Genomic DNA, 26,824 nt, shown 5'->3' with positions numbered 1-26,824 from the left:
ATTTGGATCAGAAAGATCTGCAGAAAAAGAAATCTGTGATAAATTACAAAAAAGTAGCTTTTCTGGCCCAAGCTGGGATCTGTTGCACATGAGAATAAGCCTTTAGTCCTTACTGTGGTGTTCAAGGCAAAGATAAAATATAGAAAGTGTGGGTGAAAATGGCCAAGGGTCAAGTGTTTGATGCAGTGTGATGGACTCCAGCTGCCACCCAGGAGACAGCCCCTCCAGGGGAATGCTCTGGGGTGGGGAATCCAGGCTGCCTCTGCTGGAGGGCTGGATGGGAGAGCTGCATGGGGAGATTCATGGGAAAGGTGGATGCCTGCCAGCTCTTGGTGCTGAGGCAAAGAGCTCCCGAGAGGTTTTGGGAGCGTTGCAGTGAATTTGTTAATTCAGCACTGATCTGTCGCCTTCCTTTCCCAGTGCTCTGTGATATCTGGAGTGCAATAAAGGAACGTGCTTAAGCTCTTTAATTTTCCTGTGGCAACTGACACCTCTTTCCCTGGGTCTTGCACTCAGAGTGCAAGTGCAATCAGCACACTCGTGGCGTGGATTCAGATGTGGAGGTTGGGAAGGGAGGGAGAGGAGGAAGCTTTGGCATTCAAGCCAGGCTTGTTTCTTTGTTACCACGAGCATTGAATTAATACACTAAGCCTGAGAGTCATTAAGATAAAGAACTAGCAGCTTTAATGAATATCTCCAGCTAGGCTGGAGCCTGCATGGAACTAATAAACCCAACATGCTTTGTGCAAAACCTGGGATGGACTCACTGGGTGATGTCTTTCCTTGAGTTATTCCAGGGCTCTGGCTGGGAAAGCAAAATTTGCTCTTTTCAAATCTAATGTATTGTATCTCTAGCCTCCAGATTCCTTTCCTAATAGAAAAGGGTATGGATCTGTGTATGTGCAAAGAGTGAGGAGTGGGTGCCATCCGTGAGAAGTCTGCTGCCTTCCCTTACTGTTTTGATAAGAGGTCTGGACTTGGGGTGAAATGCTGAATTTCATGCTGTAAAACAAGGGTGGAAAATGGACATATGTGGAAAATGTGACATATGAAAATTCTATTAACAGAGGCTTTGAATGATGCAAATGAGGAAAAACCCGGTTTCCTACCGAAGTGAGTTTCCCTAGACTCTCTGTGGAAGCAGGAACAGCTGAGGGAGATAGTGCTGACTCAGGGAAAAAGCAGGACCAGTTTTTCCTGCTTTGTGTTGTCTGACTATCAGAGGCAGGGCAAAACCACACTGAAACCGACTGGCTCACGTGTGCTCATTCCTGCTGGCTCTTTATTCCTGATGGACTGTCCTGTGTGTCCATCCCTCACTGGGAGCACAGTCAAGGGGCCTCAATCAGCTTCAGTGCTGAGTCATAATAAATTCCATTCCCTGCACTTCTAGCAACTAATCCTTTTCCTTTTCCTTTTCCTTTTCCTTTTCCTTTTCCTTTTCCTTTTCCTTTTCCTTTTCCTTTTCCTTTTCCTTTTCCTTTTCCTTTTCCTTTTCCTTTTCCTTTTCCTTTTCCTTTTCCTTTTCCTTTTCCTTTTCCTCCCCTTCCTGTCCTTGCTGTGTGTAGGGCACACTAAAATCCCTTCAAACTTGGTGTCAAATGCAGCACTACTGGGCAGAGCTTTATTCTGAGGTAATTCCTGATGAATGCACTCTCACAGATCTGTCCTGCAGGTTGTGCCAAGGGGCTTTCAGGGAGTTTCCTGGTGAGGATGAGGGGCAGTGTGAGAGCCCAGGGTGTCCAGAGCTGGTGCTTGTGTGAGGCTGCAGGCACTGCAGCTCAGCAATTACCCAACTGCTGCCCTCTGCTCCAAAATGCTCACTGCTCACCCTGTAATGGATGTTCAGCTGCACTACAATTATCAAATGGGGCACTGAGAGCAATATTAAAATCTGCAGGGCAGCATGGTGGGGGTTGCCTCTACTCTGCTCGTGTGAGAAATTAAATGAAGATTCATTCTTCCTGCCAATGTCTTAATAATTATCTTCAACTTAACATAGCTGTCCAATTCATTTTTTTCAGTGAAAAAGAAAAGAAATTGGCATAAGCATGATACCAGCCAGACAACAGAGGTCAAGCCTGTGCAGAATGGGAGCCAAGTGTTTATAAAAGAGCTGCGAAGTCGGACATTTCCAAGGTGGGTTTCGGTGTTGGTGGGGTACAGGGGCAGTGCTGGGCTCCTGTGAGGCTGGGGATGGTCTGTGCTGGAAACATTGCAGAAAACTGGTGATTAAATCAGTGCTGTTTGATTGCAGATGTCTCAGGCTCTTCCCTTTTTCACATTTGTGCAAGTGTATTCAGATCTCCTCTCAGCTGAGCCCAGTGCCTGTGGATTTCCATAGATGCTGGGATTTGGGAAGGCAAGGGTCATGGAATTGGAGAATGGTTTGGGTGGGAAGGGACCTTAAAGTCCATCTTGATCCACCCCTGCCATGGCAGGGACACCTTCCACTGTCCCAGGCTGCTTCCAGCCCCAGTGTGCAGCCTGGCCTTGGGCACTGCCAGGGATCCAGGGGCAGCCACAGCTGCTCTGGGCACCTGTGCCAGGGCCTGCCCACCCTGCCAGGGAACAGTTCCTTCCAAACATTCAATCTAAATCTCTCCTAGTTTAAAACTCTTCACCCTTGTCGTGTGACTATCTGCCTCTGGAGAAACTCACTCGTGCTGTTCTTTAGAGGTTCCCTTTAGGCATTGAAAGTGGCTCTAAGATCTCCCCAGAGCCTTCTCTTCTCCAGGCTGAACCAAAGTGTGTTTGGCCCCTAGAACATCCACTTACATAAGATACTAACCCACTTATTGCATAGAATTCTCCAGTTCTTAAAATTCTAATGACTTTGCTGAAGTCTGTCCCCATCTTGGACAGAACAATGACATGCTCAGTCACTGGGTGACAAAGGCTCTCTCACTGGGGTAATGAATGGTGCTAATTGTTAGGTGACATGTCCCACATGTTATTAGGCTGCTCCACAGCCATTTGTGAGAGTGATCATTTTCTTTTGGCTCGTTAATGTAGGCTGTAGCCAAATAAATTCTTAATTATTAATAACTAATTTTTTTAGAAGAATCCTTGGAGACTGGAAAAATAAACACAGAACTTCTTCCTTTTTATGGAGAATTTAATTTCACACTTTATTTAAGATACTAGTCTTAGGCTGCTTAAAGAAAAAACTGAAAACAATCCTGTAAAGTGTTTTGCAGCTTTTACAGATGTGTTTTGCTGAGCTCAGGATCCACTATTTTTACTTGCCTGGCTATTTCCATTGGGGCCTGCAAGGTTTTTTATCTTTGCTATTTGTCTTTTTTTTTTTTTTTTTTTTTTTTTTTTTGTAATTTGACAGGTTGCACAGCTCATTTTAAGAAAGATTTATGGCTTTCAGACTGATTTCAGTAACCTCGGGTGGCCTCTGAGACTACAGTCACACATACAGTATCTCTGAGTCACTCCAAAATTGTTATAAACAATACAGCCCCCCCCCATTTTTTCTCTTTGTTACTCATTAATGTGTGCATAAGAAAATCCTGCTGCCAAATGAAATCTCCTGAGACAGGAGGGTCTCTAGTACAAAGAAATGTCTGCGAGATCCGGGACTCAGACACGAAGTCTTGTGGCGGAATTTTCACCTCCAAAGCAAATGAATGGGATGTGCAGATGGGACAGACCAGGCCCCAGAGGCTGCTGGGGGGGACAGGGACGTCCGACCAGGAGCATCACTGGTGACTCCCAGCACGGGGCAGGGAGTGACAGCCCCCAGTGAGTGCTCAGGAGGGTCTCAGGTCAAAAGGAACACTGAAAGGAGCAAAAAGACAAAAAATATTGTTCATGTAATTCTGTTCTAAAATGTTTAATACTAAAATAGTGCTGGAGTAGCAAGAGTAGCAGTGATAACAATTAAATTGATTATTCTCTGTGAGAGTGGCAGGCCCTGGCACAGGGTGCCCAGAGCAGCTGTGGCTGCCCCTGGATCCCTGGAAGGGTACAAGGCCAGGTTGGACAGGGCTTGGAGCAGCCTGGAACTGTGGAAGGTGTCCAAGGCACTTCAAAATGATCTGCAGAATATTTCCTGAGTACATTATTTGACTGCTTTAAAATGATTTGCAAAGCATCTCTAGGGCCATTTATTTGAGATTGGGTAACATTTTTAACCTCATCTTCTTTAGAGTGAAGCACTTAACATTAATTCTTTAACATTGATCACTGGTAGCTTGACTGATCCTACAGCTGAGGAAAATGGTCTTTTGCTATAAGCTGTTATTTTAGGCTTTCCCAGTCTCCTGGAACATGAGGCTCGAGCGATTGATGTTGCATGACTTTTTTGTGCCCTTCGTGCTTTGCAATAAGTGGGGTTTTGGGTTATGTACCTAATTTGCCTATAATTCATTTTTCACGGTGTCTTCCTTTCAGAAGTGAAATGCAGAACATTCCAAACTCAGCATGGAGCTCCTCACCACTGAATCTGTTTTTGCTTTTGCAGTGCTGAAGACATAGTGGTGAAAGTGCCAGGCAGCCAGCTGACAGCGGAGTATTTGGAAGAGAAGGGCTTTGCAGAGCCCATCCTGGTCCCCAAGAAGGATGGGCTGGGCCTGGCTGTGCCTGCCCCCACCTTCTACGTCAGCGACGTCGAGAACTACGTTGGTGGGTACCTGGCATTGCAGTGCTTGGAGCTCAGCTGCTTTAGAGAAATAATCAGCTGTATGGAAAATTGTAAAACGTATTCTAAAATATTGTTTGTGCTGTGAGTTGTGCTGGTCTCAGTGCTTTTTGTGTAGTGGGAGGTTGTAGTTAGCAGTTAAGTAATTCTTGTTTTGTGTGGTAGCTTGGCAGTGAGGCTGAGCCAGCCTGCACTGCTCTCCACAGCTCTGCATAAGCAGTAACAGCCAAAGTAATATCAAGGAATGGTTTTCCCAGGGACATGACTGCAAAAGCACCATTTGATGGGTATTTATGTATATGCAGGTCTTTCGTGCATGTGTGTCTGTGTGGGTACATACATAAGCAACAGGGAGGATCCAAGGGCTGAAGAGGTCAGAAAATCAGAAGACTGAGATGTTTCTGGACAGGTTAACTTACCCTCAAGCATAGAAAAGGGGGCAAGCCAGGCTGTCCATCAACCTGTCCTCTCCACTGAATTCATGTGCAGGGCCAGAGCGGAGTGTTGATGTCACTGATGTCACCAAGCAGAAAGATTGCAAGATGAAGCTCAAGGAATTTGTGGATTACTACTACAGCACAAACAGGAAAAGGGTCTTAAATGTCACAAATCTGGAGTTCTCTGACACCAGGTAAGGGTCCAACCTGCTGCACAGTAATTGCTACAGATTTATTTTGATTTCTAATTTTTATTTACTATTTTGTATATAACATATTTCTATATAATAACATACCTGTGTACTATCCTGTACTACCCTATGTGTTTAATTTTGAATTATATTAATATTTCTTACATAGAATTATATACAAATTATAATTTTAAATTACTGAATCTCACACTGTGTCTGGGATATGTGGCTGGCTTCAGCCTCTGCCTTCAGCCTCTGCCTTCCCCAGTGCTTTTCCTCCTTAGGGATAGTTGTTTAGCAACTTCTGGATGCTCTGACTTTAAGTGTAGGGTAACATATCACTGGGTGTGCTTTGAGGGGAATAACTTTGGAATTTTGTTATAATTCTTTAATCCTACAGCATGTGTTCTAGTTCTGGTTTCAGTGCTTGTGCCAGGTAACCTGTGATCTGTCTGACAGCAGCTCAGAGTCAGGGTGATGCTGACTTCCCAGTGGCTGGAGGTGATGGTGCAGATCAGAGGGATCAGACACTGGGAAGAAATTCTCCCCTGGGAGGGTGGGCAGGCCCTGGCACAGCGTGTTCAGAGAAGCTGTGCCTGCCCCTGGATCTCTTGAAGGATCCACAGCCAAGCTAGACACTGGGGCTTGGAGCAGCCTGGGACAGTGGAAAGTGTCCCTGCCCAGGACTAGATGGGAATGAGATGGTCTTCAAGCCCAAACCACCCTGTGATTCCATGATTAGCTGACGCAAATGCTGAGGGCATTGCCTGGTGCTCTCTGTAGCTGTGCTACCATAACTGAGCAGGGCTTTCCTTCCAGCAGTGGGCAGGGGCATCTCTGAGATACTGAACACCAAAAGCTGTGCAGGTTATTTTCACAAGCCCTGGATCCTTTGGGGTAGCTGATGCTTCCAGAAGGGAAGCACCAGGAAAAGAAGAAGATCCTTTTACACACAAACACACTACACAGATGATAATGAATGTCAGCAGAAAAACAAAGAATGGTTGTTTTGGAAAGCATTCTGCTTCAGCACGAAGGCTGAAAAAAGAAGACTGGTGGATAATGACAAGCTCATTTTTCCCAGGCATTCCCCTGATCCCTGTGGCTGGGATTTAGCGGCTCACCCCCATCACTGCAGAGAGCAGCTCTGCTCACTGCAGGTTTGAGACCACCGGGATTCTCAGCAGAGATTTTTTCAGCTTTCTGCCATTATCCCCAAATAATGGGATGTCTTTTTTCCTGAAGGACTGCTGCAGCTGTCGTTCATGCTCCGCTAATCGAGACATAAGTAGCAAATATTTTATTTCTTAGCATAGACAGTGACAGTTTAATTGAATGCACAGCTCCATCTTCCCTGCCATGGAAATGGAGTTATTGTCATTAGGGCTTGACACTGAGCACAATGACATGTGGGAGCATATAATACTGGCTTGAAGTACAGATATTCTTACTGATGTGGTATTTTAGAGTGCCTAGCAGTGAGTCTTCACCTCCTGCACTATCAGCCCAAATTTTGGACTATCTGAATAAAAAATTTAGCACATTCTAGGATGAAACATTTAAGATCTGGTTGTCATGCCACTGCATTGTCTTAGCTGTGATTATAGTATATGTTATGTATTTGACAAAAACATAATACATGAATGATATAAATAAATAAATAGGAACATATGTTCAGTGTGAATGAAGATAATATTTTGTATAGATTTAGATACATATCCTGTAAGATTATGTTATTAATGTACATATATATAAATTCATATAAATTATAGAAATATGTATTATATATCTTATATTTAAAAAATATTCACATTGTCAACCCAAATTAGACTTCTTCCTTCTTTTGAGCTTTTAATGTTATTTACTCAATCTAAATAAGATTGCTGATTCTCACCATCAGATCAGGAGTTATTTATCCATGAGCATTAATGTTGTTGTTATTTGGATTATTAATATTAAGCTTGACTTGCTAACCAGCAGATTTCTGTCCAAACGCACACATTTCACTTTCTGTTCTGGAGGGGCTGGGAAGGTGACTGTGATCACAGCAAGGTTGGTCCCTGAGCCTGCGTAGCAGGGGCTGGAAAACTACAACCAGCACATATTTGATCATAGATGATACTGCTGAAAGAAGGCAAAGGATTGTTGTTAAGTCATCACACTTAAAAAACCTTATATCTCTGTCTGTAAACAGTTTTCCCAAATTTTCTGAATGAAGAGCAGTTCCACTGCCACAAGAGGAGCTGCTCCAGTTTGCCATGCAAGTATTTGTCATACTTGCTTCTTGCTGTACCAGGGTCCTGGTGCTCTGTTTCAAAAGCTGCCTGTCTGTTCTCCACTCTCTCTGTAAGGATGTCCAGCTTTGTAGAGCCTCCTGATATTGTTAAGAAGCTGTCCTGGGTGGAAAATTCTTGGCCTGACGATGCTCTGCTGGCTAAACCCAAAGTGACCAAGTACTGCCTGATCTGCGTGAAGGACAGCTACACTGACTTCCACATAGACTCTGGGGGGGCTTCTGCCTGGTACCACGTGCTGAAGGTGAGGGAGCCTGGCTTTCGGGTGTAGCTAGTAACAAACTCAATTTTATCCACAAAGACCATCATAGAATTCTCTCCAAAATTCAGCTCTCAGGTTTTTTTGTCATTGTCCTGCTGTATCTGGGCTTTAGCTGCTCTGAGTGCCCTCCCAGAGGTGCCAGGGTCTCCTGAGTGAGAAAGCACTTGGAGTATGGAAGCCCTCTGTGTATTTTCTCTCTGTTAGGATTTTAATATTTGTTTAGTGTCTTCTGCACATACATCACCCTAGGCCTTAAAGATATCATGCCCTGTTTTTGCAGTGTGATGGAACTTGGCACTGTAAACCTTTTTGTACCATCACTGCCACAATATAAGCAGATGTGGTCGTGTGTGATTTAATTATTTCAGCCCTTCTGTAAAAAGTTGACTAATTAATTTTATTTAAATACTGCCAAAATACACATACATGTATATTTAGATAACTCTGTGTGTGTGTGTGTGTGTGTGTGTGTGTGTCTTTGTGTGTGTGCACCAGTGCAGTGTTGTTTGATTTGGCTGCTCATTGCTAATTTTATATTTCTAATTCAGGGAGAAAAGATCTTTTATCTCATCAAACCAGCCTCTGCAAATATTTCTCTGTATGAACGCTGGCAGTCAGCAGCAAATCACAGTGAGATGTTTTTTGCAGACCAAGTAGATAAATGTTACAAATGCACCGTTAAACAAGGCCAGACACTCTTCATCCCATCAGGTGAGCAGGTGGGGGAGGAGAGCTTTCCTCATGCTTTAGAGTAGCACGTCCAAAATGCCAGAGGAGTGGGATTTGACAACTCTCTCTGGCAAACTATGGAGTCTAATTCTCAGTAGAAGTTTTATTTCATGTGCTTACAAACAAAACAAATCAGAACTTTTACTCCTTTCTATTAATATTTTAGCGGCCTTTTAAAAGTTAAACTAGTAGGGAGAGTGTTCCACTCGTGGGCTAGCTGGGTTGTAGTAACTCATGCGTTCTCTTTCTGTATCCACCATGTCACTGGTGCTTTCTGACATCTAACAAACAATTTGCATTGAGTGAATTTGACCATGCATTCTGACCATGACACCCCCAAATCCTTGTCACAGACATTAATCCCCTGTGACACTCAGGAACTACAGATCACTGTGTGTGAATAGATTCTTGCACCAAAGGTTTACACACTTGAATTTTACCTTGGGTATAAGAAGTGGAAAGTAGGTGTTTCTCTTATGACTATCTGTGGAGCAGATGGTGGAACAAACACAGAGCAATTTATGGAGATTCACTAACTTGAGTAGATTTTTGTATGAAAATATATGTTTGGAAAACACCTGATTCTGACACTGTGACAAAGCATGTCAGGGTCTGTTTCAGGTCTTTGCGGAGACAGGAAAGCAGCTGCCATTATGCAGCAAAACAAAGAAGGGACCAGAGGCAGCTTTGTTAAAAGTATTTGTAGTTCTGGGGCTGGGCTGTGTGGGTACCTGTGGAGCAAGGTGCTTAGTGAAGTGTAGACATCATTTGGGATTGAAGTCTGTGCTAATGGCCTTCGAGTTCTTGTCTTGAGGACTCTTCTCTCTCTTTTAGGCTGGATTTATGCAACTCTAACACCAGTAGACTGCCTGGCCTTTGCAGGACATTTTCTACACAGTCTAAGTGTGGAAATGCAGATGAGGTAATCTGTCTTTAAATCTAATGTTATGTAGAGCTCATTTTTTAATAAATGAGTAATAACGAATGACTGACAGTATTGCTGGTGTGGCTCTTGGGCAGTTTTGGCTGGTGCACCCACCTTTGTCCCATCTGACCACGTTCCCTCGTGCTGACTTATCCTGAGCTGTCCTTACACCTGTTGATAATGCACAAGAGGATGCCTGAGGTGCCTGGATTGATGTGGCCACAATCTGAAGGCAGAACGGTTACACACTGCCTGGAGTTTTACCTTGGGACCTGCCACACACTGCTGGATCAGCCCCCACCTGCTCAGCTGGGCTCTTTGCCCAGTGTAAGACAATGCAATGAGTTCTTTACTGATTCTGGGCAAATAGTGCAATAAAACCATCATACATCTGTATCTCAGTATTTTAGCAATGCTGTCATGTTTTGCTTTTGGCCTGAGGCCAGCCTGCGTAGCAGCAGGACAAAGAAGAGACCCACTGCAAAGTGACCCTGGCATTTCTGTGACACACTCGTGCTCTGTCATGCTGAGTTTCCTGTGGCTTTGTCTTGCAGGGCATATGAAGTAGAAAGGCGATTGAAAATTGTCAGTCTGACCCAGTTTCCCAACTTTGAAACGGCATGTTGGTATATGGGGAAGCATCTGCTAGAGAAATTCAAAGGTAAAACTGCATTTCCTCGCCCACCCTGATGGCTCAGCTTTGGGATCTGAGGACAGTTACCCTGAATTTCTGCAGCCATGACTGACAGGGGCACAGGGTGGGAAGGCTCAGCTGGATTTGGGACACAGTAAAAGCACTGCTTATTGCCATCAAGTTGTAGTAGGGATTCATTTGTGGGGATCAACTTTCAAAGAGTCAACTTCAGCTTTCCCAGTTACAATTTTCAAATTAAATGCTTTCTGTAAACAACTGTAGCTGTCAGTGGTCGAATGACACTCTTTTTTTTTTCTCTGGTTAGGTTTGCATAAAGCTGGACAACAACCTCCTGCTCATCTCCTTCAGGGAGCAAAGATTCTCAATGGTGCTTTCAGGTCATGGACTAAAAAACAGGTAGGAGAGGCAGCCTGAATTAATATTATGTGTTTGTCAGTTGCTGGAGCAGAGAGGAAATTCTGGAACAAAGAACATCTCCATTTCAAAAAATCCAATTCTAAGATGCCAAAGAGAAAGAATTGGGAGAATAGGGGGGTGAGCAAAGTGATGTTGCAGTTGTGAAAATGAAATAATATCTGAAAAAAGATTATTAACTTTGTTGGTCTCTCAGGGCAACTTGTTACAATAACATCCAGAACAGGAAAAAACCCTTTTTTTTTCTTATTTGAATGTTTAATGCAGTCAAGATTGATTAAAATAAATAGGAAAAAATACAGACAGGTCACTTCAAGAGGATTTTTTTTTATTATTATTTTTGAAGAAAATATGCACAGAAACAGCAATTTGGCTTTGTTGTGTTTTAGGCTTTAGCAGAGCATGAAGATGAACTACCAGAAAACTTCAAACCAGCACAACTTATCAAGGACCTTGCCAAAGAAATAAGATTAAGTGAGGTTTGTGTTGTTTTTATTATATTTACTGTATTGGGAGTCCAGGTTATAAAATGCATGGAGGTATCACCCATTGAGTGTGGTACCAAATCCTGCGGGGTGGACACCCGTGACAGCAAAAGGTGACCACAGCTGGCTCAGCTCCTTCATTGTGCTTCAGCACCACATTGTGCAGCATTTCACCCTGTTCCTAACTACATCCAGAGACCTCAAAACTGAAACCGATCATGTCCTTTGATCCTCTTTGATTTAGTATTTAAGTTTTCTGATTGTCAGAACAGCAAGTTAAGCAGAAAATAATTTCTTTTTAAGTAGTCGGTGTTAATTTTAATTGGGTAGCTATTTTACTGCTAATTTTTCCCGAGGGTATGAAATGTGATTCTGCTATATTTATCACATCAGAATTAAATGGAAAGGGTTTTTGCTCGAGCTGATCAGCATTTTAAGCAGAAGGCTGTTCATTTTATCTATCCTGTGTGGGCAGGCTGTGTGATGGTAGAACCCAGTGAGGGTTACATTCCCTACCAAGCCTCTGGAGTTCCTGCAGGCCAGGCTGGAGGAATGTGGGGGTGGGAACTGGGGGTGGGGATTGATGAGCAGAGCGTTATTGTGGCCTTGATGGGCTCTTCATTCCTCAGTCAGACTGACCTATGCTGCAGATCCCCTGCACCACATCTCTGGGCATCTTTGGGGTTGTATCCCCATCTAACGGAGGGAATATCAAAAGCAGGACAGGCATGTCTGAACACCTTGTGCTTTGTGCCAAACCATAGAACGCTTCAAAGACCAGCAAAGCAGACACGAGTGCCAACCCCGCAGCCGAGGAGATCTGTCCTGTGGAGAAGGAGGAGGCTCCATCGCCCGTCCAAGTCACCCCTCTGCCCCCACCTCTAGAAAAGCTTCCTAAAAAAAAGACTCCCAAAACTGTGAAAACCGCCAAACAACTCAAGCCATCCAAAACCCCGAAGACTCCCAAACCCTCCAAACCTCCCAAAACACCGAAAGTGAAGGGAGAAGGCAAAAAGAAAGGAAAGAAGGTGAAGGAGAGCCCACCACCAGCCATCCCCAACCTTGACCTGCTGGAGGCACACACGAAGGAGGCTCTGACCAAGATCGAGACGCCAAAGAAGGGGAAGGTGGGTTGTTTTTAACCTCTCCCTCTTCTCCCACCCTCAGAGAGATAAAATCCCTCTGTAGGTTTCATGCAAAAAGTAATATGTGCAGCACATTATGAAAGCCTGGCTCTGCAGAAGCAAAGGAATGGTTTGTAACTGCTCATTGCCCTTCTCTTACCCAGCTGGTGGGTTTGATTTGACTCTTTGCTGGTTATTCATTCATGTGAAGCCTCCCAGAAACCCACTGATACCAAAAGGTGTCAGTGATGAAAGAACTTGTTTCGAAAGTATCTCATTTGCTCGAAATGTTACTCTAGAATGAGTGACTGAAAACAGAATAGTAGTTTTCTTCCACTTTTACCCATGTAGAAACTTGTCAAGTTTCTTTTTGACGTTCTTTAATTCTGGCGCCCTGTAATTCAGCATGAATTTTGCTACTGATTTCAGTGGGTACCAGGATCCATCAAGGCACTGATAGAAGAATGGTTGTACGCTGTTTGTGAAGAAATATCCATAAATCTTTCCTAAAATGTTTCTGAAGTTCTAAGAGTTTGTGTGCAGTTTGTGAAACCTGTCATGGGGTGACAGACAGGGAGAGGAGAGTATTGGTGTATCAAGGAAAAGTGCAGCCGCTGTTCTGCATGCTCTGAAGGAGCAATATTTGATTAAACCTCAATTTGGGATTCAAAAAGAATAAATCAGAGTTTTCAAAAATATGTCATGTTATTTCCCAAATAAAACCCGTGTTTCTGACATGCCAACACTCCATCTTCATTCAGAGAACTTTTTCCTGGCTTTTTTTCCCAGGCTGCAAAGAATGTTTTAAGTGTTCCCAATAAGGAATCTGTGAGCAAGCAGAATGAGGTGGAGAAATTTGAAGTTCGAGAGCAAAGTAAAAGCAAAACAGAAGCCAAATGGAAATACAAGGTGATGTTTCCTGTTAAACTCTGCCACATAATGATAAGCCAAGGGTAGGGGATTTTTGTGGCTCTGCCTAAGTGGAGAGAATGAGGCACCAATTTTCAGTTCCCAAAGAAAAGAAAATAAAGCAGGAAATAATCAATTAATCCCTGATAAAGGAAGAGGGAGTGGATGGATTCTTCAAAAGCATGTGCCTTTTCACCAGACACCAGTGAGGTGGTTCAGTGTTGTTCCCTTTTGTGATCCTTGCTCTGACAGAATCCTAGTAGTTTAAGTCTGAAATCAATAACTAATGATAAATCAACAAGTAACTAATAGCTAATAATCAATAACTAATTTTTAAGTGGCATAAAATTAGAGTTAATGAAATCTGAATTATGCCCTAGGGATTAAAAGCTTGCCCTTCTTGAAGGCTAATGCAGGGTGAGTGAAATTCACTTACAGAATAGAACATTTTGTCTGCAGAGAAAATTCGATAGGATTTTTAATAAGGGAAAATTTAACAGACTTAGATTCTGAGGGTACCTGGGAAGCTGAAACATAAAGGACTCATTTGACTGATTTATTTATTTTGTTTTGGTCTTTTGCCTTTCAGAACAGTAAACCTGATTCACTTCTAAAAATGGAAGAGGAACACAAATCAGAAAAGACGCCTTTATCAGGAAATAAAGACAACAAATTCACATTCTCTTTCTCTAATAAGAAGTTGCTTGGGTAAGTAAAAATATGACAATGTACATCAACTAAAAAAGTAAATTGAAAAGTCATTATTTATATTTTTTATACAAGATGATGAAAACCTGCCTTTCTGGTCAATGTAGAAAATACCCTATCATTAAAACTTCTTCTAGTGCTCTAGGCAGAGTCCCATTTTGAGATATAAATCATAGGTTCAGAAATGTATTTATAAAATTATTCTAGTTGCTTTGGCACCCCTGAAGGAATTCAGTTTGACTGAGATTTCTGCATAGAGATAGATACTAATTGTCTGTCAAGTCACAAGCTGTTTTCTACTCAGAGTGTTGTTACTGATTTGTAAATATTTTTTTTCAGTTCAAAGGGAGTCAAAACTCATCTGAATACCAGTGTGTTTGGGTCACTGCAGAATTTTAAAGAGGAAAAAGCCAAACCTGTACGGGATGAATATGAATATGTGTCAGATGATGGTGAACTAAAAATTGATGAGTTTCCAATCAGAAGAAAGAAAAACACTGCAAAAAGAGAACTGCCCTGTAAGGATATTTCCTGGTTTATCTTTATCTGCTCAACAAAGTCTTAGGTGGTGATTGTCCAAAACAATCAATATAATATTTAAAATTTATGTGATTTAGAATAAAGAAAGCCATGTCCTACCTGTCAGTCAAATGTGAGTAGAATAGGATGTCTGGTTTTCGAAGGGAAAAAAAAACATGACTTTTTGTTTCTTTTTTATTTATACAGTTTTATCAGATAAAAAGGAAGCCCAGCATCACACTCCTGTTAAGAAGCCAAAGGTGGAGTCGGTACCATATAAGGTATGAGGTTATTGTACCTTCACAAGGAGACACTCCTAGACCATGAGGTTCTTTAAGGACCTTTCCAACCCAAACCATTCTATGTTTCTCTTCCTGTGATGTAGTAACTCAAAGGTTTGTTTTGTGCCACTTGGCAGAGCCTCCCTGCCCATTATGGGCTGAGATCTAGAATACTCCGAACTCAGGTGAGCCCAGCCTAGTCCCTGCAGGGTCAGTGAGCCTGGGTGGGGCTCACCTGCAGGATGGGACAGCCCAGGTGTGAGTGTGCCCTGTGTCTGAAGCTCAGTGCTGCAAATCAAATTACAAATTATTATTAGAATAAGTCAGAAAAGGCAAAATAGTTTGCTAAGACAGAACCAAAGATGACCAGAGTGTTTGGTCTTCAGTACTAAGGAATTCTTTTCACCCTGCTTTGTGTCTGGGACATTCAGGAGGAAGTACAGACCTCTGTCTGAGCCAGTACATGAGATCTGGGGTGTCTCCCTGTGCAAGAGCCTGAGGAGGGAGACCCTGGACACCAGACTGGCACCCCAAGCAATAAGGGCTGGTGCTGTAGCAGCCTGAAAGCAGGGCAGGAAAGGGGAAGAACTTGTTTTCTTAGGCACCTGACTACAGTGCCTAGAAATCTCAGCCCCAGAGAGAGGGCCAAATGTAGGCAGCTCCCTTCCAGAGTCTCATATGACACTGTTGTACATGTCTGTCCCATTCCTCTGCCTGATCCTCCCGGTCTGCTGATGTGGGGATGGAAACACCACTGTTAAAGGGAATTGAACCCATGAACAGGATCAGATCTCAAAGCTTTGTATGGGAAAAGAAAAACTTACCATCCTCCAGGCTACAAGGAAATGGATTTTTACCATGTACTTGGTTTTGGTTTTGGTTTTGGTGTTTTTTTGGGTTTTTTTAAAAGCAAATTCCAAAGGCTAGTCCTCTGTCTTTGGAGGAGCAGCAGGCTGCAGAAATCACTGTGCTGTTCTTGGGGACCAGCTCAGTGAGTTTCCATCTTTTTTACCCCTTTCCTTGTTTTCACAGAGCGAGGACTCGTCAGATGAAGATTTGCTTCACATTGACACAGAGGCAAAGCCAGGACGCAATTCCAAAGTAAAGAAAGAGAGTGGAAGTGCAGCAGGAATTCTTGATCTTTTGCAGGCAAGCAAGGAAGTTGGGGGTTTAGAGTATAACACCAACAGGTAGGCACCAGGGGATGCTTTTCCCTCTTACCTGTGAGCAAAATTGCATTTTTGTGGTTGTGTGTGAGTGAGAAGGAATTTTGCAGCTTGGTAACTGCTTTTTCTCCAGTAAGCAAAATTTTCCTTTATCCTGTGATCTGGAGGGAGAGGGAGGAAAGATTTTGGTAATTTGAACAAATAGAGGACTTCACATCTGTAGATGCTGAAGATCAGTTTTAGCAATAATGCTGTCATAGATGAATAATTCAAAAGAAGGAGAGAGTTCAGTGACTGCAGCTTGAGAGTGGGAATTAAGGTTTTTAATGTAATGAGATTGTAATAAAGTTATCTAAATGGCCAGCATTTCTCCCATAAGGAACTCTAAGGTGCCACAAATGCCAAGTGCTTGAAAGAAGGATATAGGAAAGTGCTCTCCCTGCCCCACCCACCCTCTCTACCTCCCATCTGTGTTTATCACTCTTCTTCCCACCATAAAATAAGGCTTGGGGGAAAAAAGCACACTCTTTCGTGGGCACTTCTGTACCTGAAATGGAAATGTCTGCCTGGGCTTAGTGGTGTCTTATGTGAAACACGGAAAGTGACACTGGATGTTTTGGCCTATGGCCAGTAAGGTACAGCACCAGGTCCTTCAACGATCCAAACATTGAATGGTGGAAAGAAATAATCACATTAATACTTGTCTGCTTGGCCATCCCTGTGAATTCCTTTTCCATTCTGCATTATTGTCAGTAATAGGATGAGTGTTTATATTGATTTTACAGTTATATTTTGGCAGGTGATTAGATGCATCAAAAAGTAGTTAGGTGTGTCTGACAGTGTAACAAAGTTGCTGGGTTAATAAAACTTCCATGCTGGAAGTTTGGTATAAAAAAAGAAAGATTATCAACTATTATAAGAACTTAAAGAAATCCTCCTTGGCCCTGTGGACACTGCTGGCCATTCTGTGGATAACACTGCTCACTGCATGCTTTGAAATGGTCCTTGACAATTGTCTGCCTTGCTGGGGTGTGCTTTGCTGTCTGCAAGGGGTTAAACCAGAACAGCGTTTAAACTCAGGCCTTTCCCCCCTCAGCCTGGCTGCTGTACCCAGGGTGTTTGAAGGCTCTGTGGTTTCTGAAATCAAAGTCCCACCCCAGACTCAGCTGAGTTACTGCTCTGTGTGGGGTGGTTTAGTGGGAATGTGTCATATCAATGTTGGCTCTGGGATAAACACGGGGTTTTGGCAGTGTATGCTGCATCTTGATTGGAAAAAGCCCCTGGTAAATGTAATTACTGTGTTTCATATCATAATTACACTTGGCTTTTCAAAGGGCCATAATGTGGTCTTTTTGAAAATAAATCAGAAGAAACATGATATGCAAACACACACTGTGTCACAGCATAAGGCCAGTATGGTCATGTCTGACTCTTAGGAACAATTCCCACCTTTCTCTGCTTGCAGTGCAGATGAAGGGTAGAGAATGTGTGTATTTATAGTTCTGTATGAGTATATTGTGGATGCTGTGGAGCAGCCCTATGGATCTCCTCCCACACAAGCAGTCAGTGCCTGCATCCCTGTCAGACCAGTGCTGGATTCCCAGGTCAGGGCTTTTTGTGATAGTGGCCTTATCTGAACCATGGCAAGCCTTATTCTGTAAAATACTGAGCTGTCACTAGCAGCTGGCCACCCCAGAGGCCCTGATGGCACTACCTAGAGTGCTCTAGAGAGCTGCAGCTCAACTGTGTGTATCAGCAAGACAGGGAGAGAGGGAAGGACAGAGCTCCTGCAGAAAGGCTGCTGTGAGTGGGGGAACAGGCTGAAAGAACTGAAATGAAATATGCAAAAAGCTTGGAGGGCTGGTCATCACCTGATCTTGAAAGGAGCAAAATTACTTGTGGCCAGGTATGACTCAAAAATGGAAGAAAACACTGGGTTTGTACTTGAAATTGTTTGAGTTCTTTAGTTTTATACAACTGTGAGTTCTCCAGAGCCACTGCTCAATCAGTAAGTGAAATATAAATAAGTAAGTGAAATCAATATTTCACTCTGCTGAAATATTATAAATTCAGTTTCTAAATATGAATATATAGGTGGGAGACTCAGTAATTCCTGATGGAAGGAAGGAGATGATATACCTAGAGAGGGTGAGAGGGATGGCAGTGGTAGAGTTGGTGGTGAAGAGCAAGGCACGGGCTCCCTACACAATATCCTGCACTATGGAGGGTGCTGGGATCATTCCTGTGCCCTGCTCACTGAGGAGGTAAAACCTGAGTCCAGCAATGCTTGTTCCTGTCCCCAGCACAGCTGTTTGCCTGCTCCACCTGCCCTGGGACATGCCAGGAACAGAATGGCAAACCTGGGTTCCACAGTCCCCCTGAGCCTCCTTTTCCCAGCTGAGCCCCTTTCCCATGTCCCTCAGCCACTCCTGGCGCTCCAGCCCCTTCTCCAGGTCTGCTCCCGTCTCTGGTCACGCCCCAGCCCCTCAATGTCCATCTTGTCATGAGGAGCCCAAAAGTGACCACAGCGTTCCAGGTGGGGCTGCAGCAGTGCCAGCACAGGGGACGGGCACTGCACTGGGCCTGCTGCCCCGCCAGAGCTGCCACAAGCGAGGGGAAGGCACAAAGCACTGCCAGTACATCTGTTAGAGTGTCCCCTCCCTGTGCACCCACAGCAGCAGCTCGTAGCCCCAGGACAGGACAACAAGGCTGCCGGGCTGCAGGCAGGCCTGAGCTATCCCCCAGCGCCGCCTCCAGTGTGTCTGGAGGTGGCCGTGGGGACACAGCAGGGGCAGAAGCACTTTGGCCGCTTTGTTCCTGCTCCAATACTCTTTTAAAATGGTTTTATTAGCCATAATTGTAACTCACTGATAGTTTGCTTTCATAAATGTGGGGGTTTTTTTTAAATCATTGCTGAAGCTACAGAAAGGGGATATGGCTCTTCCAGAGCTTCAAAATTGCTTCCTGAGTCTTCTTGAATTTTTTTTTGGATTAGAAAGCTGAAATACTCCTGATGGAAACACACCAGGCACATGCCCTAATGAGAAACACTCTGCTCCATGTGCAACTCTGAGATATTTCCCCCTCTTCAGGTTGGTGTTTGAGCCTCAGAACCACTGGTTTTGATCATATCCCACCATTTATTTGTTGAAGTTTGTGTTGCTTAAGGCAGTTCCTCTCTGATTTGCCCATTTAGTGGTCAGTATTTGATGGTCTGTTTGCAATGTTTTGAGAGTCCGGTGTTTGGGAAAACAGTTCAGGCGAAAAGGCTGGAAGAAAATATGATAATTCCTTGTAGATGATGCAAAATATTTCTTTGCTGGGGAGAAGGCAGAGGAGAAGGCATGATATTGGAGGGATTTAAATGGCTCTTTCCTAAATAAGTTTTTTGATGTTCTTCTGTTTGTTAAGTTCTGAATTAGTTTTAACTCACTTTCAGGATTATGACTAAATGCCACTAGTGACCAGAAACTTCTTTTATGGTCTCGTACCTCACTCTACTTAGAGCCCAGATTAAGCTCAAGTAGGAGAAAGTGACATGGTGCTGTTAATTTTCTTGTATGTTTGTGGCTTCTATTGCACAACAAATGTATAACAAGTGTAATAAATATTATTGCCACAAGGTTTATTTTGCATTTCACTACTTGCCCAAACTTCAAACTTCTGGAAATACTGACTGATGTGTTCTGCCAGTCTCAGAATTAATTTCCAGCAGCTCCTGGAGTGGTGACAGCCCATGATGTGAATTGGGACCAAAAACTTCCAGGCAGTTTTGAGCAGAGCCCTGCACAACATCCCCCACCAGTGCTGATGCATAAGCTCTCCTTTTACAGGAGCTGATAGTGTAAATGATAAATAATAATATTGAAATATGATGACGATGAGGAGGATGATTTGGTAGTACAGGAAAACAACATTATGATAGATAGATAGATAGATAGATAGATAGATAGATAGATAGATAGATATTTAAAGATGATGATGAGAGAAGGCGGAGGAGGATGATGATGATGATAGTTGGTATAGAGACACTGCTCTGTCAGGGATTCTGCTGTGGGCTTTGGGAAGTTTCCTGAGCTGTGCCCAGAGTGCCGACAGCCCCAGGGACCTGCCCACATCTCCCTGGCTCCTGGGCCATCACCCCCACATCTGAGGTGCTCTTTGTGGCATTCCCGTTCCATAAAATCCCGCACTGGCCCTGTTGGTATGTGCAGCTGCTCAGAGGAATCAGGGGGTCTCTCCTAGCACAGCTGCCTGGCAGGAGCGAGCTGCCTGTGAGGGGTTGGTGTTTCTGGAATCACTAAGTGCTCTGGCATCTCTCCCTGTGCCCCACAGCCAGCCACCTGCCTCCCCCAGCACGCAGGAAGCCATCCAGGGCATGCTGTCCATGGCAAACCTCCAGGCCTCAGAGTCCTGCCTGCAGACATCGTGGGGCACCAATCAGGCGAAGAACAACTCCTTCTCCACACAAAACTTGAAGAAAACTGGTGGTGGTGGCAACAAAAATGCTGGGAAACGGCTGCTGAAGAAGAGCACAAAGAACAGCATCGACATCGAGGACTACGATGAGGACCAGGACCACTTGGATGCCTGTTTTAAGGACTCGGATTATGGTGAGTAGGCGGGAAGCAGAGTGAGGCTGTGCCTGAGGCTGCATGGACGCATGTGTGCCTGCTGGTGAATGTCCCTTGGCTTGTGGCTGCTTCTGCCTGCTCTGTCACCCTGGGATCGGCTGGGCATGCACAGGAGCAGTGCGTGGAACACGGACCTACACACCAAAGGGAGCAAAGACATGTGACAGCAGACTGGCTGCAGAGCCCAGGCTCACACAGCCATCCAGGCAGGCTGGATTTGAGGCATGGCACAAAACTTCTTTTAGGAGAAGCAGAAACTGTTTTTTGAGAGAAACTCTCAAGAAACATGGAGACACCCGAAACTGCAGCAGTCAACCCAGAAACGGGGGACTGTCCTAGAAATGTGGGTCAGGTACTGCTACTTGTGACAGAAATGTCCTTGTCTGCACAGTAGCAATTAAACCTCCAGCTGAGAGGAGTGAGAAGTTGAAATTGTACATGGAAAAGGGATCTAATGCTGTTTTGAGTTTTGGCAGAGAAGGCAAGCATCTGCAGCAGAAATGCAGACAAAGGTAGTTTACAGCAGTTACATCAGTTCTGCCATAATTGTCATGGAATCAGAGAGTGGTTTAGGTTGGAAGGGACCTTCAAGGGCCATCTAGTTCCATCCTCTGCCATGGGCAGGGACACTTTCCACTAGATCAAGTTGCTCCAAGCCCTGTCCAGCCTGGCCTTGGACACTTGTAGAGATGGAGCAGCCACAGCTTTACTGGGCAACCAAGTCGGACTCGATGATTCTTGTGGCTCCCTTGCAGCTCAGGATATTCTGTGATTAAAGAGGAATACAGAGAGCCAGTCACAGTTTAAAGACAGCAGCTCCCAATGGTAATGTGTGGATGAGAACAGAGGAAAGTCCTCTGAGTGTCACAGCTGTGACAGAAGTGCTCAGTGGCACTTTGGGGATCATCCAGCTGTGATGCCTGTGGTCACTGCACCTGGACAGAGCAAGGGTCCTCTGTGCAGGGTAGAGCTGTTTTCTAAACTGAAACTCTTGCCTTTGTTTCCTACTGTAGTTTACCCTTCCCTCGAATCAGACGAAGATAATCCAGTATTCAAGTCCCGATCAAAGAAAAGGAAAAGTTCAGATGATGCCCCTTACAGTCCCACGGGTAAGTCGATGTGGTCTGTGCTACCCAGACTCAGGCTAAGTCATGCAAATCTCTAAATTTTTCAAGGATTGTGGCGACTGTAACACACAATTAGTGATTTCTTTATCACATGAAGGATTAACCCTTTTCAGGGCAATGGGAGGTGATCCAGGTACTGGGATTCCTGCCAAGAAGTTTTAGCCTTCCTCCTGCAATCAGCTGGCAGGAGAAAGTAATTCCTTGGTTGGTTTATTTTTCCTCACAGTCTTAGTAATAGATAATTTGGTTGCCACCTTAGCAGTGGTGTAACAGTGAATCAAGCTCTGGACAGCTGAGTTGCTGTGGATTTCAGGTGTTGACTGTGGGAATTGACTGTGGGAATAGTGAGCAAGAGCAGGAATAGTCTCCTTCAGGCTCAGCTGAAGCTCATGATCTGGAAGGGTTTGGTCTGCCCTGGGTCTGTTGGAGCTCACAGGCAGCAGTGACAGGCAAGAGGACCCCTGGACCCCTTTGAGCCCTGTAGCCCATGAGCAGGGCACCCTCTGTGTGTGCTGTGTGTGACAAGCAGCCCATGCGTGACCTCATCATCTTGTGGCCCTGCATGTCCTCCCCCGGCTGCAGGTGAGCATTTTCATTTTGGAAATAACACTCATAATCCAGGATGTGGGCACAAATCCGCATGGCTTTGGCTTCAGGTGCTGTGGAGCTGCTCAGCTGTATGACATCTCTATCAGCAGCTTCTGCCCATGCCACTGTGCCCAGAGGCTGTTGGCTCTTGTGCCTTCACTCGTACCTGGGCAAGGGAAGGACAGAGGTTGTCTCCATCTCTCCTGGCTGAGCAGGGCAGAGCATGCTGCACTGTGGTGGCTGTGCTGCTCCCACAAGCATATTCCTTCCCCTCACCTGCCTCTGCTCTCCTTGCAGCACGAGTTGGTCCCTCGGTGCCTCGGCAGGACAGACCGGTGCGAGAAGGCACGAGAGTCGCCTCCATCGAAACCGGACTCGCCGCTGCCGCTGCCAAGCTGTCACAGCAGGTGAGAGGCTGCCCGGAGAGAAGGAGCTGTCAGGAAAGGAGAGCCCTGTCCTCAGCAGCAGAGCTGTGCCCAAGCCTAGTGCTGTGCCAGCCCTGCAGAGTGTTTGGTCCTGCCAGTGACATGAGGCTCTGCAGGCTCAGGGAAATAAATGGGATCTAAGCCCAGTGGTGTCACAACACACCTGAGCATGTCACAGGATAGCAAAGGACAGAGAAAAGCTCAGGGAAGGATGAGGGGGTGAGAATGGCTACTGGGGTAGAACTGGAGAAGGCTGCCTCAAAGGAGTGTATTTGATGTGTACTTGAGAACCTGACTGGTGTGATTGCCTGTCTGTGCAGATTGGCTGCTGGGAAGTGTCAGGGTTTGCTTCCAAAGGATTGGTGGACTGTGAGCAAAAAGTCAGTTTAGGAAAGGAACTGGGGCATTTTGGATGTTTGGTAAGTTTCTGGTCTCTGAAGGGGTCAGAGAAGCCCCATAAAGGTGACATGGTGAGATGCTAAGGTGACAAGGTCTGCTGGAACGAGGTTGGTGAGGCGCCTCAGCAAGCTGGTGGAGATGCAGGTTGTGGTGGCCTTGGGCTTCTGCGATGTGGACTATTGAGTAGAAGAGCTTTAAAGATGGTGGCAATGTTTCAAGAAGAAGGAACTGAAAGTAGACAAGGGACACAGAACAGTAGCAGACCTGCCATCCCAGTGTGCATGTCCAAGTGCAGTTACAGGTCAGGAGATGATATGTGTGTCCTAGCAGGAAGCAGAGGCTGAATCAGTGGGATGTTAATATCCTTCATGCTGTTGTGCAAGGGTGTGAAGATCCCCGAAGATAGGAGGTGCCAGTTTTTGTGGAAGATGGAAAGATTTGCCCACGCTGCTGTGCCAGGGCGGTGTCGGTGCAGCCCTGGCTGGCTCCTGCTCGCCGCAGTGGTAAGGAACGAGGAGGCCCTGCACAGAGCAAGGATATAGAGGCACGAGAGGCAAACGTGTGTGTGCAGCTGTGAGCCAGACGTGTTGGAGCAGCCCCCGAGCGCTTGTCCATGGCCAACTCCTGGCGTGCCGTTGTATCAGGACCCTAAGCAACGCCGCTGGCCCTTGCCCTAGCTAAAGGTCTTCTGGGGATTAATCTGAGCTTCATCTTTGTCATTTTAAAGGAGGAACAAAAAGGCAAGAAGAAAAAAAATACCAAAAAGAAGCTGTCAGCCCCCAACGCAAGCAAAGCAGCTCAGGAAGGCAGCTCCCCCGAGCCGAAGCTGGAGTCACAGGCCAGCAGCCTCACAGATCATGAGTACACCGCAGGGGCCAGCACCTTTGGGGTCACCCAGCCTAACAGGGGATCGCAGCCGATGGCACCCGGTGTTTTCCTCACACAGAGGAGACCCTCATCATCCTCGCAGAACAATGCCTCCGCCAAAGGTACCAGGAAACGCCTGGGTTGTGGTGCAGGAGTGGGGAAGGGTGAAGGGCCATGGAACCCGAGCCTTCCGCAGGGCCTCCACTGCAGTGTGTGGTGTGGGCATGCACAGGTGCAGGCGTGTGGATGCAAGTCAGATCTGGTCAGGGATAGGGGCTGTGGCCTTGACTGTCCTGGCACTGCGGGGCCAAGTAGGTGTTTCTCTGCTGGACTGGTGGTTGCAGGGTGCGAGGTATCCCTGGCAGGAGCGCTGCCCAACCCAGCCCCAGCTCGGGAGGAGCACCCGCAGGGTCACATCCCAGACAGCCTGGCCGGTGGAGCCTTGGCCAGGGGAGGATGCATCCATGAAGGCTGTTCTGCCCAGGGCTGGGGCAGACACTGTGGTGTTCGTGGTGGCTGTATGCCAGCTCTGTGCTGACTGTAACTGAGGACAGTCCTCCCAGGACATGTAGAGCAGGGCACACTGCAGATCTCTCTGTAGGGTTGCTGCAAGGGAGCAGAGGAATATCACACCTTGGAAATAACAGAACTACAACCAAAGGCAGGAGAGAAGAAGATATTGCCCGCTGTCTATCATAGGGAAAGCGTGAGAAAGCTGAGGCTGTGCCAGAGTCTGGGCTGGGACCTCCTGGTCTCCACTTGAACTTGGCTCAGGAAGTGTAACTGAGGCAGGTGTGTGGGACAGACACTGCATTAGCATGAAAATTGTGTGTGATCCCACTGGGAAAGGCCCCAGTAAGAAGTGAGGCAATGTGGCAGGTGTTTCCTGAATTCCATGTATTTGAGTGGAGCAGATTAGAGGTAGTGCACAGCACCCTGGCGGCTTGGATGGCCATAGGGCAGGATGTGTGTAGCCTGTGGTAGGGGCTGGGGTCCTGCCAGAAGCTGGTGGTACCTGTGACTCTCTGCAGAGCTGGAGAAGAAAGAATGTATTTGCCTGGAATTGTGCTTCTGTGTTGAAATGGTGGGAAACAGGTCCAAGACAGAGAGGTGCCCAGGAGCCTGGAGCTGTGAAAAGCTGTAGGGCCTGTGTCTGTGTGACTGTGTGTGTGTGCAGCCTCTCCCTGAGGAGCAGAATGGCAATTGTGGGGCTGGGTTTGACTCTCACCCTGTGGGAAAACAGCAGTGAGCCAGGGCAGGTGAGGGCACAGGGCAGCAGGGCTGGCACTGCAGGGGCAGAAGGGTGTCTGGCAGGGCAGTGGGGCCAGGAGGGTGCCCAGGAGAGGTGTGGGGGCAGGAGGGTGCCCAACAGAGCTGCGCCTCCCTGGAGCAGGGGTGGATGTGTCCATGAGGGTGTGTGTGCACTGTGCCTCAGCTCAGCAGGGCTGGCTCTCCAGGGGCAGTGCTTCCAGCCAAGCCCTGTCCTGTGGCGACAGCCCCATTCCTGAGGGGTGCCGGTGGGTGTCCTTGAAGGTGCTGGGCAGGGCTGGCAGCAGGGCCGTGGAGGCAGGAGGCAGCTGGAGGGTCTGTCTGTAGGGTGGTGTGGGGTGGGCGTGGGTCCTCACCCCACACCTGCTGTCCTTCCAGGGAAGCGTACGAAGAAGGGGATGGCCACGGCCAAGCAGCGGCTCGGCAAGATCCTGAAGATCCACCGTAACGGGAAGCTACTGCTCTAGTGGCCTCAGGGACACTGCCACCCAGTTCTGGGCCACTACTACAATAATCCCTTTAACTTTCAGCGGTCAGACTGTACAGAATCCTGCTATAAATATTTTTTAATATAGATGTCTTTTCTCAGAGTGCTGAGAGCGACTAGCCGCAAAAAGTTAATACTAATCTTGGCCACGGAGGAGCGCGCCGGGCCCCTCGCTCCGGCACCGGCTCTGGCCTTGGGCCCCTCATCACCCGGCAGTGGGCAGGGCGGGTGGCCGAGGGAGCAGGACGGGCCACAAGGCCACGTGGCGGGAGGGGACTGCAGGACTCAAGGCGTCGAGCGAGGAGGTGGCGGGCGCGTTTCTCAGGCACCGCTGCCGCTCCACGCTGCCGCATGCCAGGCCCCTTTTCCTAGAATGTAGCTTGTACATAGCTTTTGGAATAACCACCGCTGGGTTTTTATACGGGGAGGGTCTCTCCGGGCGCTGCCCGCCGGTACCAGCTCTTTGCGTAACTTCTTGTACGAGGAGGGAGACAGTTATTTTACTAGCACCTTGTGGAGTGTTCCGTGTTTTGTGACGATGTAATTTATTAATGTTTGTAGCTTTTTATATTTGTACATTTCTTATGGGCTTTGTTTATATACACACATTACTGGGGCGCGGCGCCTGTGGGGAACCAGAGCCACCTGCCGCCATGTGCCAGGGCCACCGGGGCCACCACCAGGGCCAACAGGGCCGCGCCGGCCCGGGCGTTGCGCCGGCTTTTTTTATTATGATTATGATTATTATTCGTAGTATTATTATTTTTTCGCGACATGTACATTTCTAACAAAGTTTATCGTGGCTATCTATCTATGACAGTGTTTTATTTACCGATTCATATCAAATGCTCTTGTATCAACTTCACAAAATCTTAAGTAAACCTAGAGCAAAGTTTAAAAAAATAAGAAAAAAAAGGAAAAAAAAAGAAAGCAAAGTAAAACTATTTCAGGTTTTGTACACAATTGCCTGGGCCTGGCCTTTTTGTGGGGTCGGTGAAGGGTGGGGAGGCAGCCAGGGCCCCCTGAGGGTGGGTGAAGGAACCAGCAAGGACCCACAGTTGGCACAGACAGGGGGTGGCTCTGCTGCTGGCATCTATCACCCACCCCCATGTGGTGTAGTAAGCACACCTCTGCTTGCTACAGCACAAGAAGCGCTGGTCAGTTGGGCATGGTCTTGAGCATCCCAGTGAGACACCTCATGGTCTACCCAAAGGTGTCCACCCATCTCCCAGCTCATCATCCACCTCCCATGGGTGAGCATACATGCCTGTTTCTCTC

The 26,824-nt window shown here is 46.2% G+C and overlaps 1 protein-coding gene across 4 annotated transcripts in view; it reads left to right on the top strand.

Annotated features, from left to right (window-relative positions):
- The window catches only part of PHF2 (PHD finger protein 2), a 53,397-nt gene extending 26,888 nt beyond the window's left edge, over positions 1 to 26,509 (top strand). The window contains exons 3-22 of one of the 4 annotated variants that reach the window (XM_032750613.3): positions 2,025 to 2,139; positions 4,475 to 4,635; positions 5,141 to 5,282; positions 7,631 to 7,817; positions 8,384 to 8,546; positions 9,399 to 9,486; positions 10,044 to 10,150; positions 10,449 to 10,540; positions 10,948 to 11,037; positions 11,808 to 12,170; positions 12,957 to 13,076; positions 13,666 to 13,784; positions 14,124 to 14,302; positions 14,511 to 14,584; positions 15,617 to 15,774; positions 20,086 to 20,363; positions 21,398 to 21,493; positions 22,397 to 22,506; positions 23,651 to 23,912; positions 25,438 to 26,509. In XM_032750613.3, the coding sequence (XP_032606504.3) occupies positions 2,025 to 2,139; positions 4,475 to 4,635; positions 5,141 to 5,282; positions 7,631 to 7,817; positions 8,384 to 8,546; positions 9,399 to 9,486; positions 10,044 to 10,150; positions 10,449 to 10,540; positions 10,948 to 11,037; positions 11,808 to 12,170; positions 12,957 to 13,076; positions 13,666 to 13,784; positions 14,124 to 14,302; positions 14,511 to 14,584; positions 15,617 to 15,774; positions 20,086 to 20,363; positions 21,398 to 21,493; positions 22,397 to 22,506; positions 23,651 to 23,912; positions 25,438 to 25,526 (2,993 nt within the window). In that variant the 3' untranslated portion in view covers positions 25,527 to 26,509. The remainder of the gene's footprint in view (positions 1 to 2,024; positions 2,140 to 4,474; positions 4,636 to 5,140; positions 5,283 to 7,630; positions 7,818 to 8,383; positions 8,547 to 9,398; positions 9,487 to 10,043; positions 10,151 to 10,448; positions 10,541 to 10,947; positions 11,038 to 11,807; positions 12,171 to 12,956; positions 13,077 to 13,665; positions 13,785 to 14,123; positions 14,303 to 14,510; positions 14,585 to 15,616; positions 15,775 to 20,085; positions 20,364 to 21,397; positions 21,494 to 22,396; positions 22,507 to 23,650; positions 23,913 to 25,437) is intronic. The other 3 variants (XM_072934670.1, XM_072934671.1, XM_072934672.1) reach the window with 3 other exon arrangements.
- The last annotated feature ends 315 nt before the right edge of the window (positions 26,510 to 26,824 follow it).

This window comes from Taeniopygia guttata, chromosome 12 (genome assembly GCF_048771995.1).
Source record: "Taeniopygia guttata chromosome 12, bTaeGut7.mat, whole genome shotgun sequence".
NCBI lineage: Eukaryota > Metazoa > Chordata > Aves > Passeriformes > Estrildidae > Taeniopygia > Taeniopygia guttata.
The sequence above is the reverse complement of the archived record's forward strand: the minus strand, read 5'-3'. Positions and strand labels throughout refer to the sequence as shown.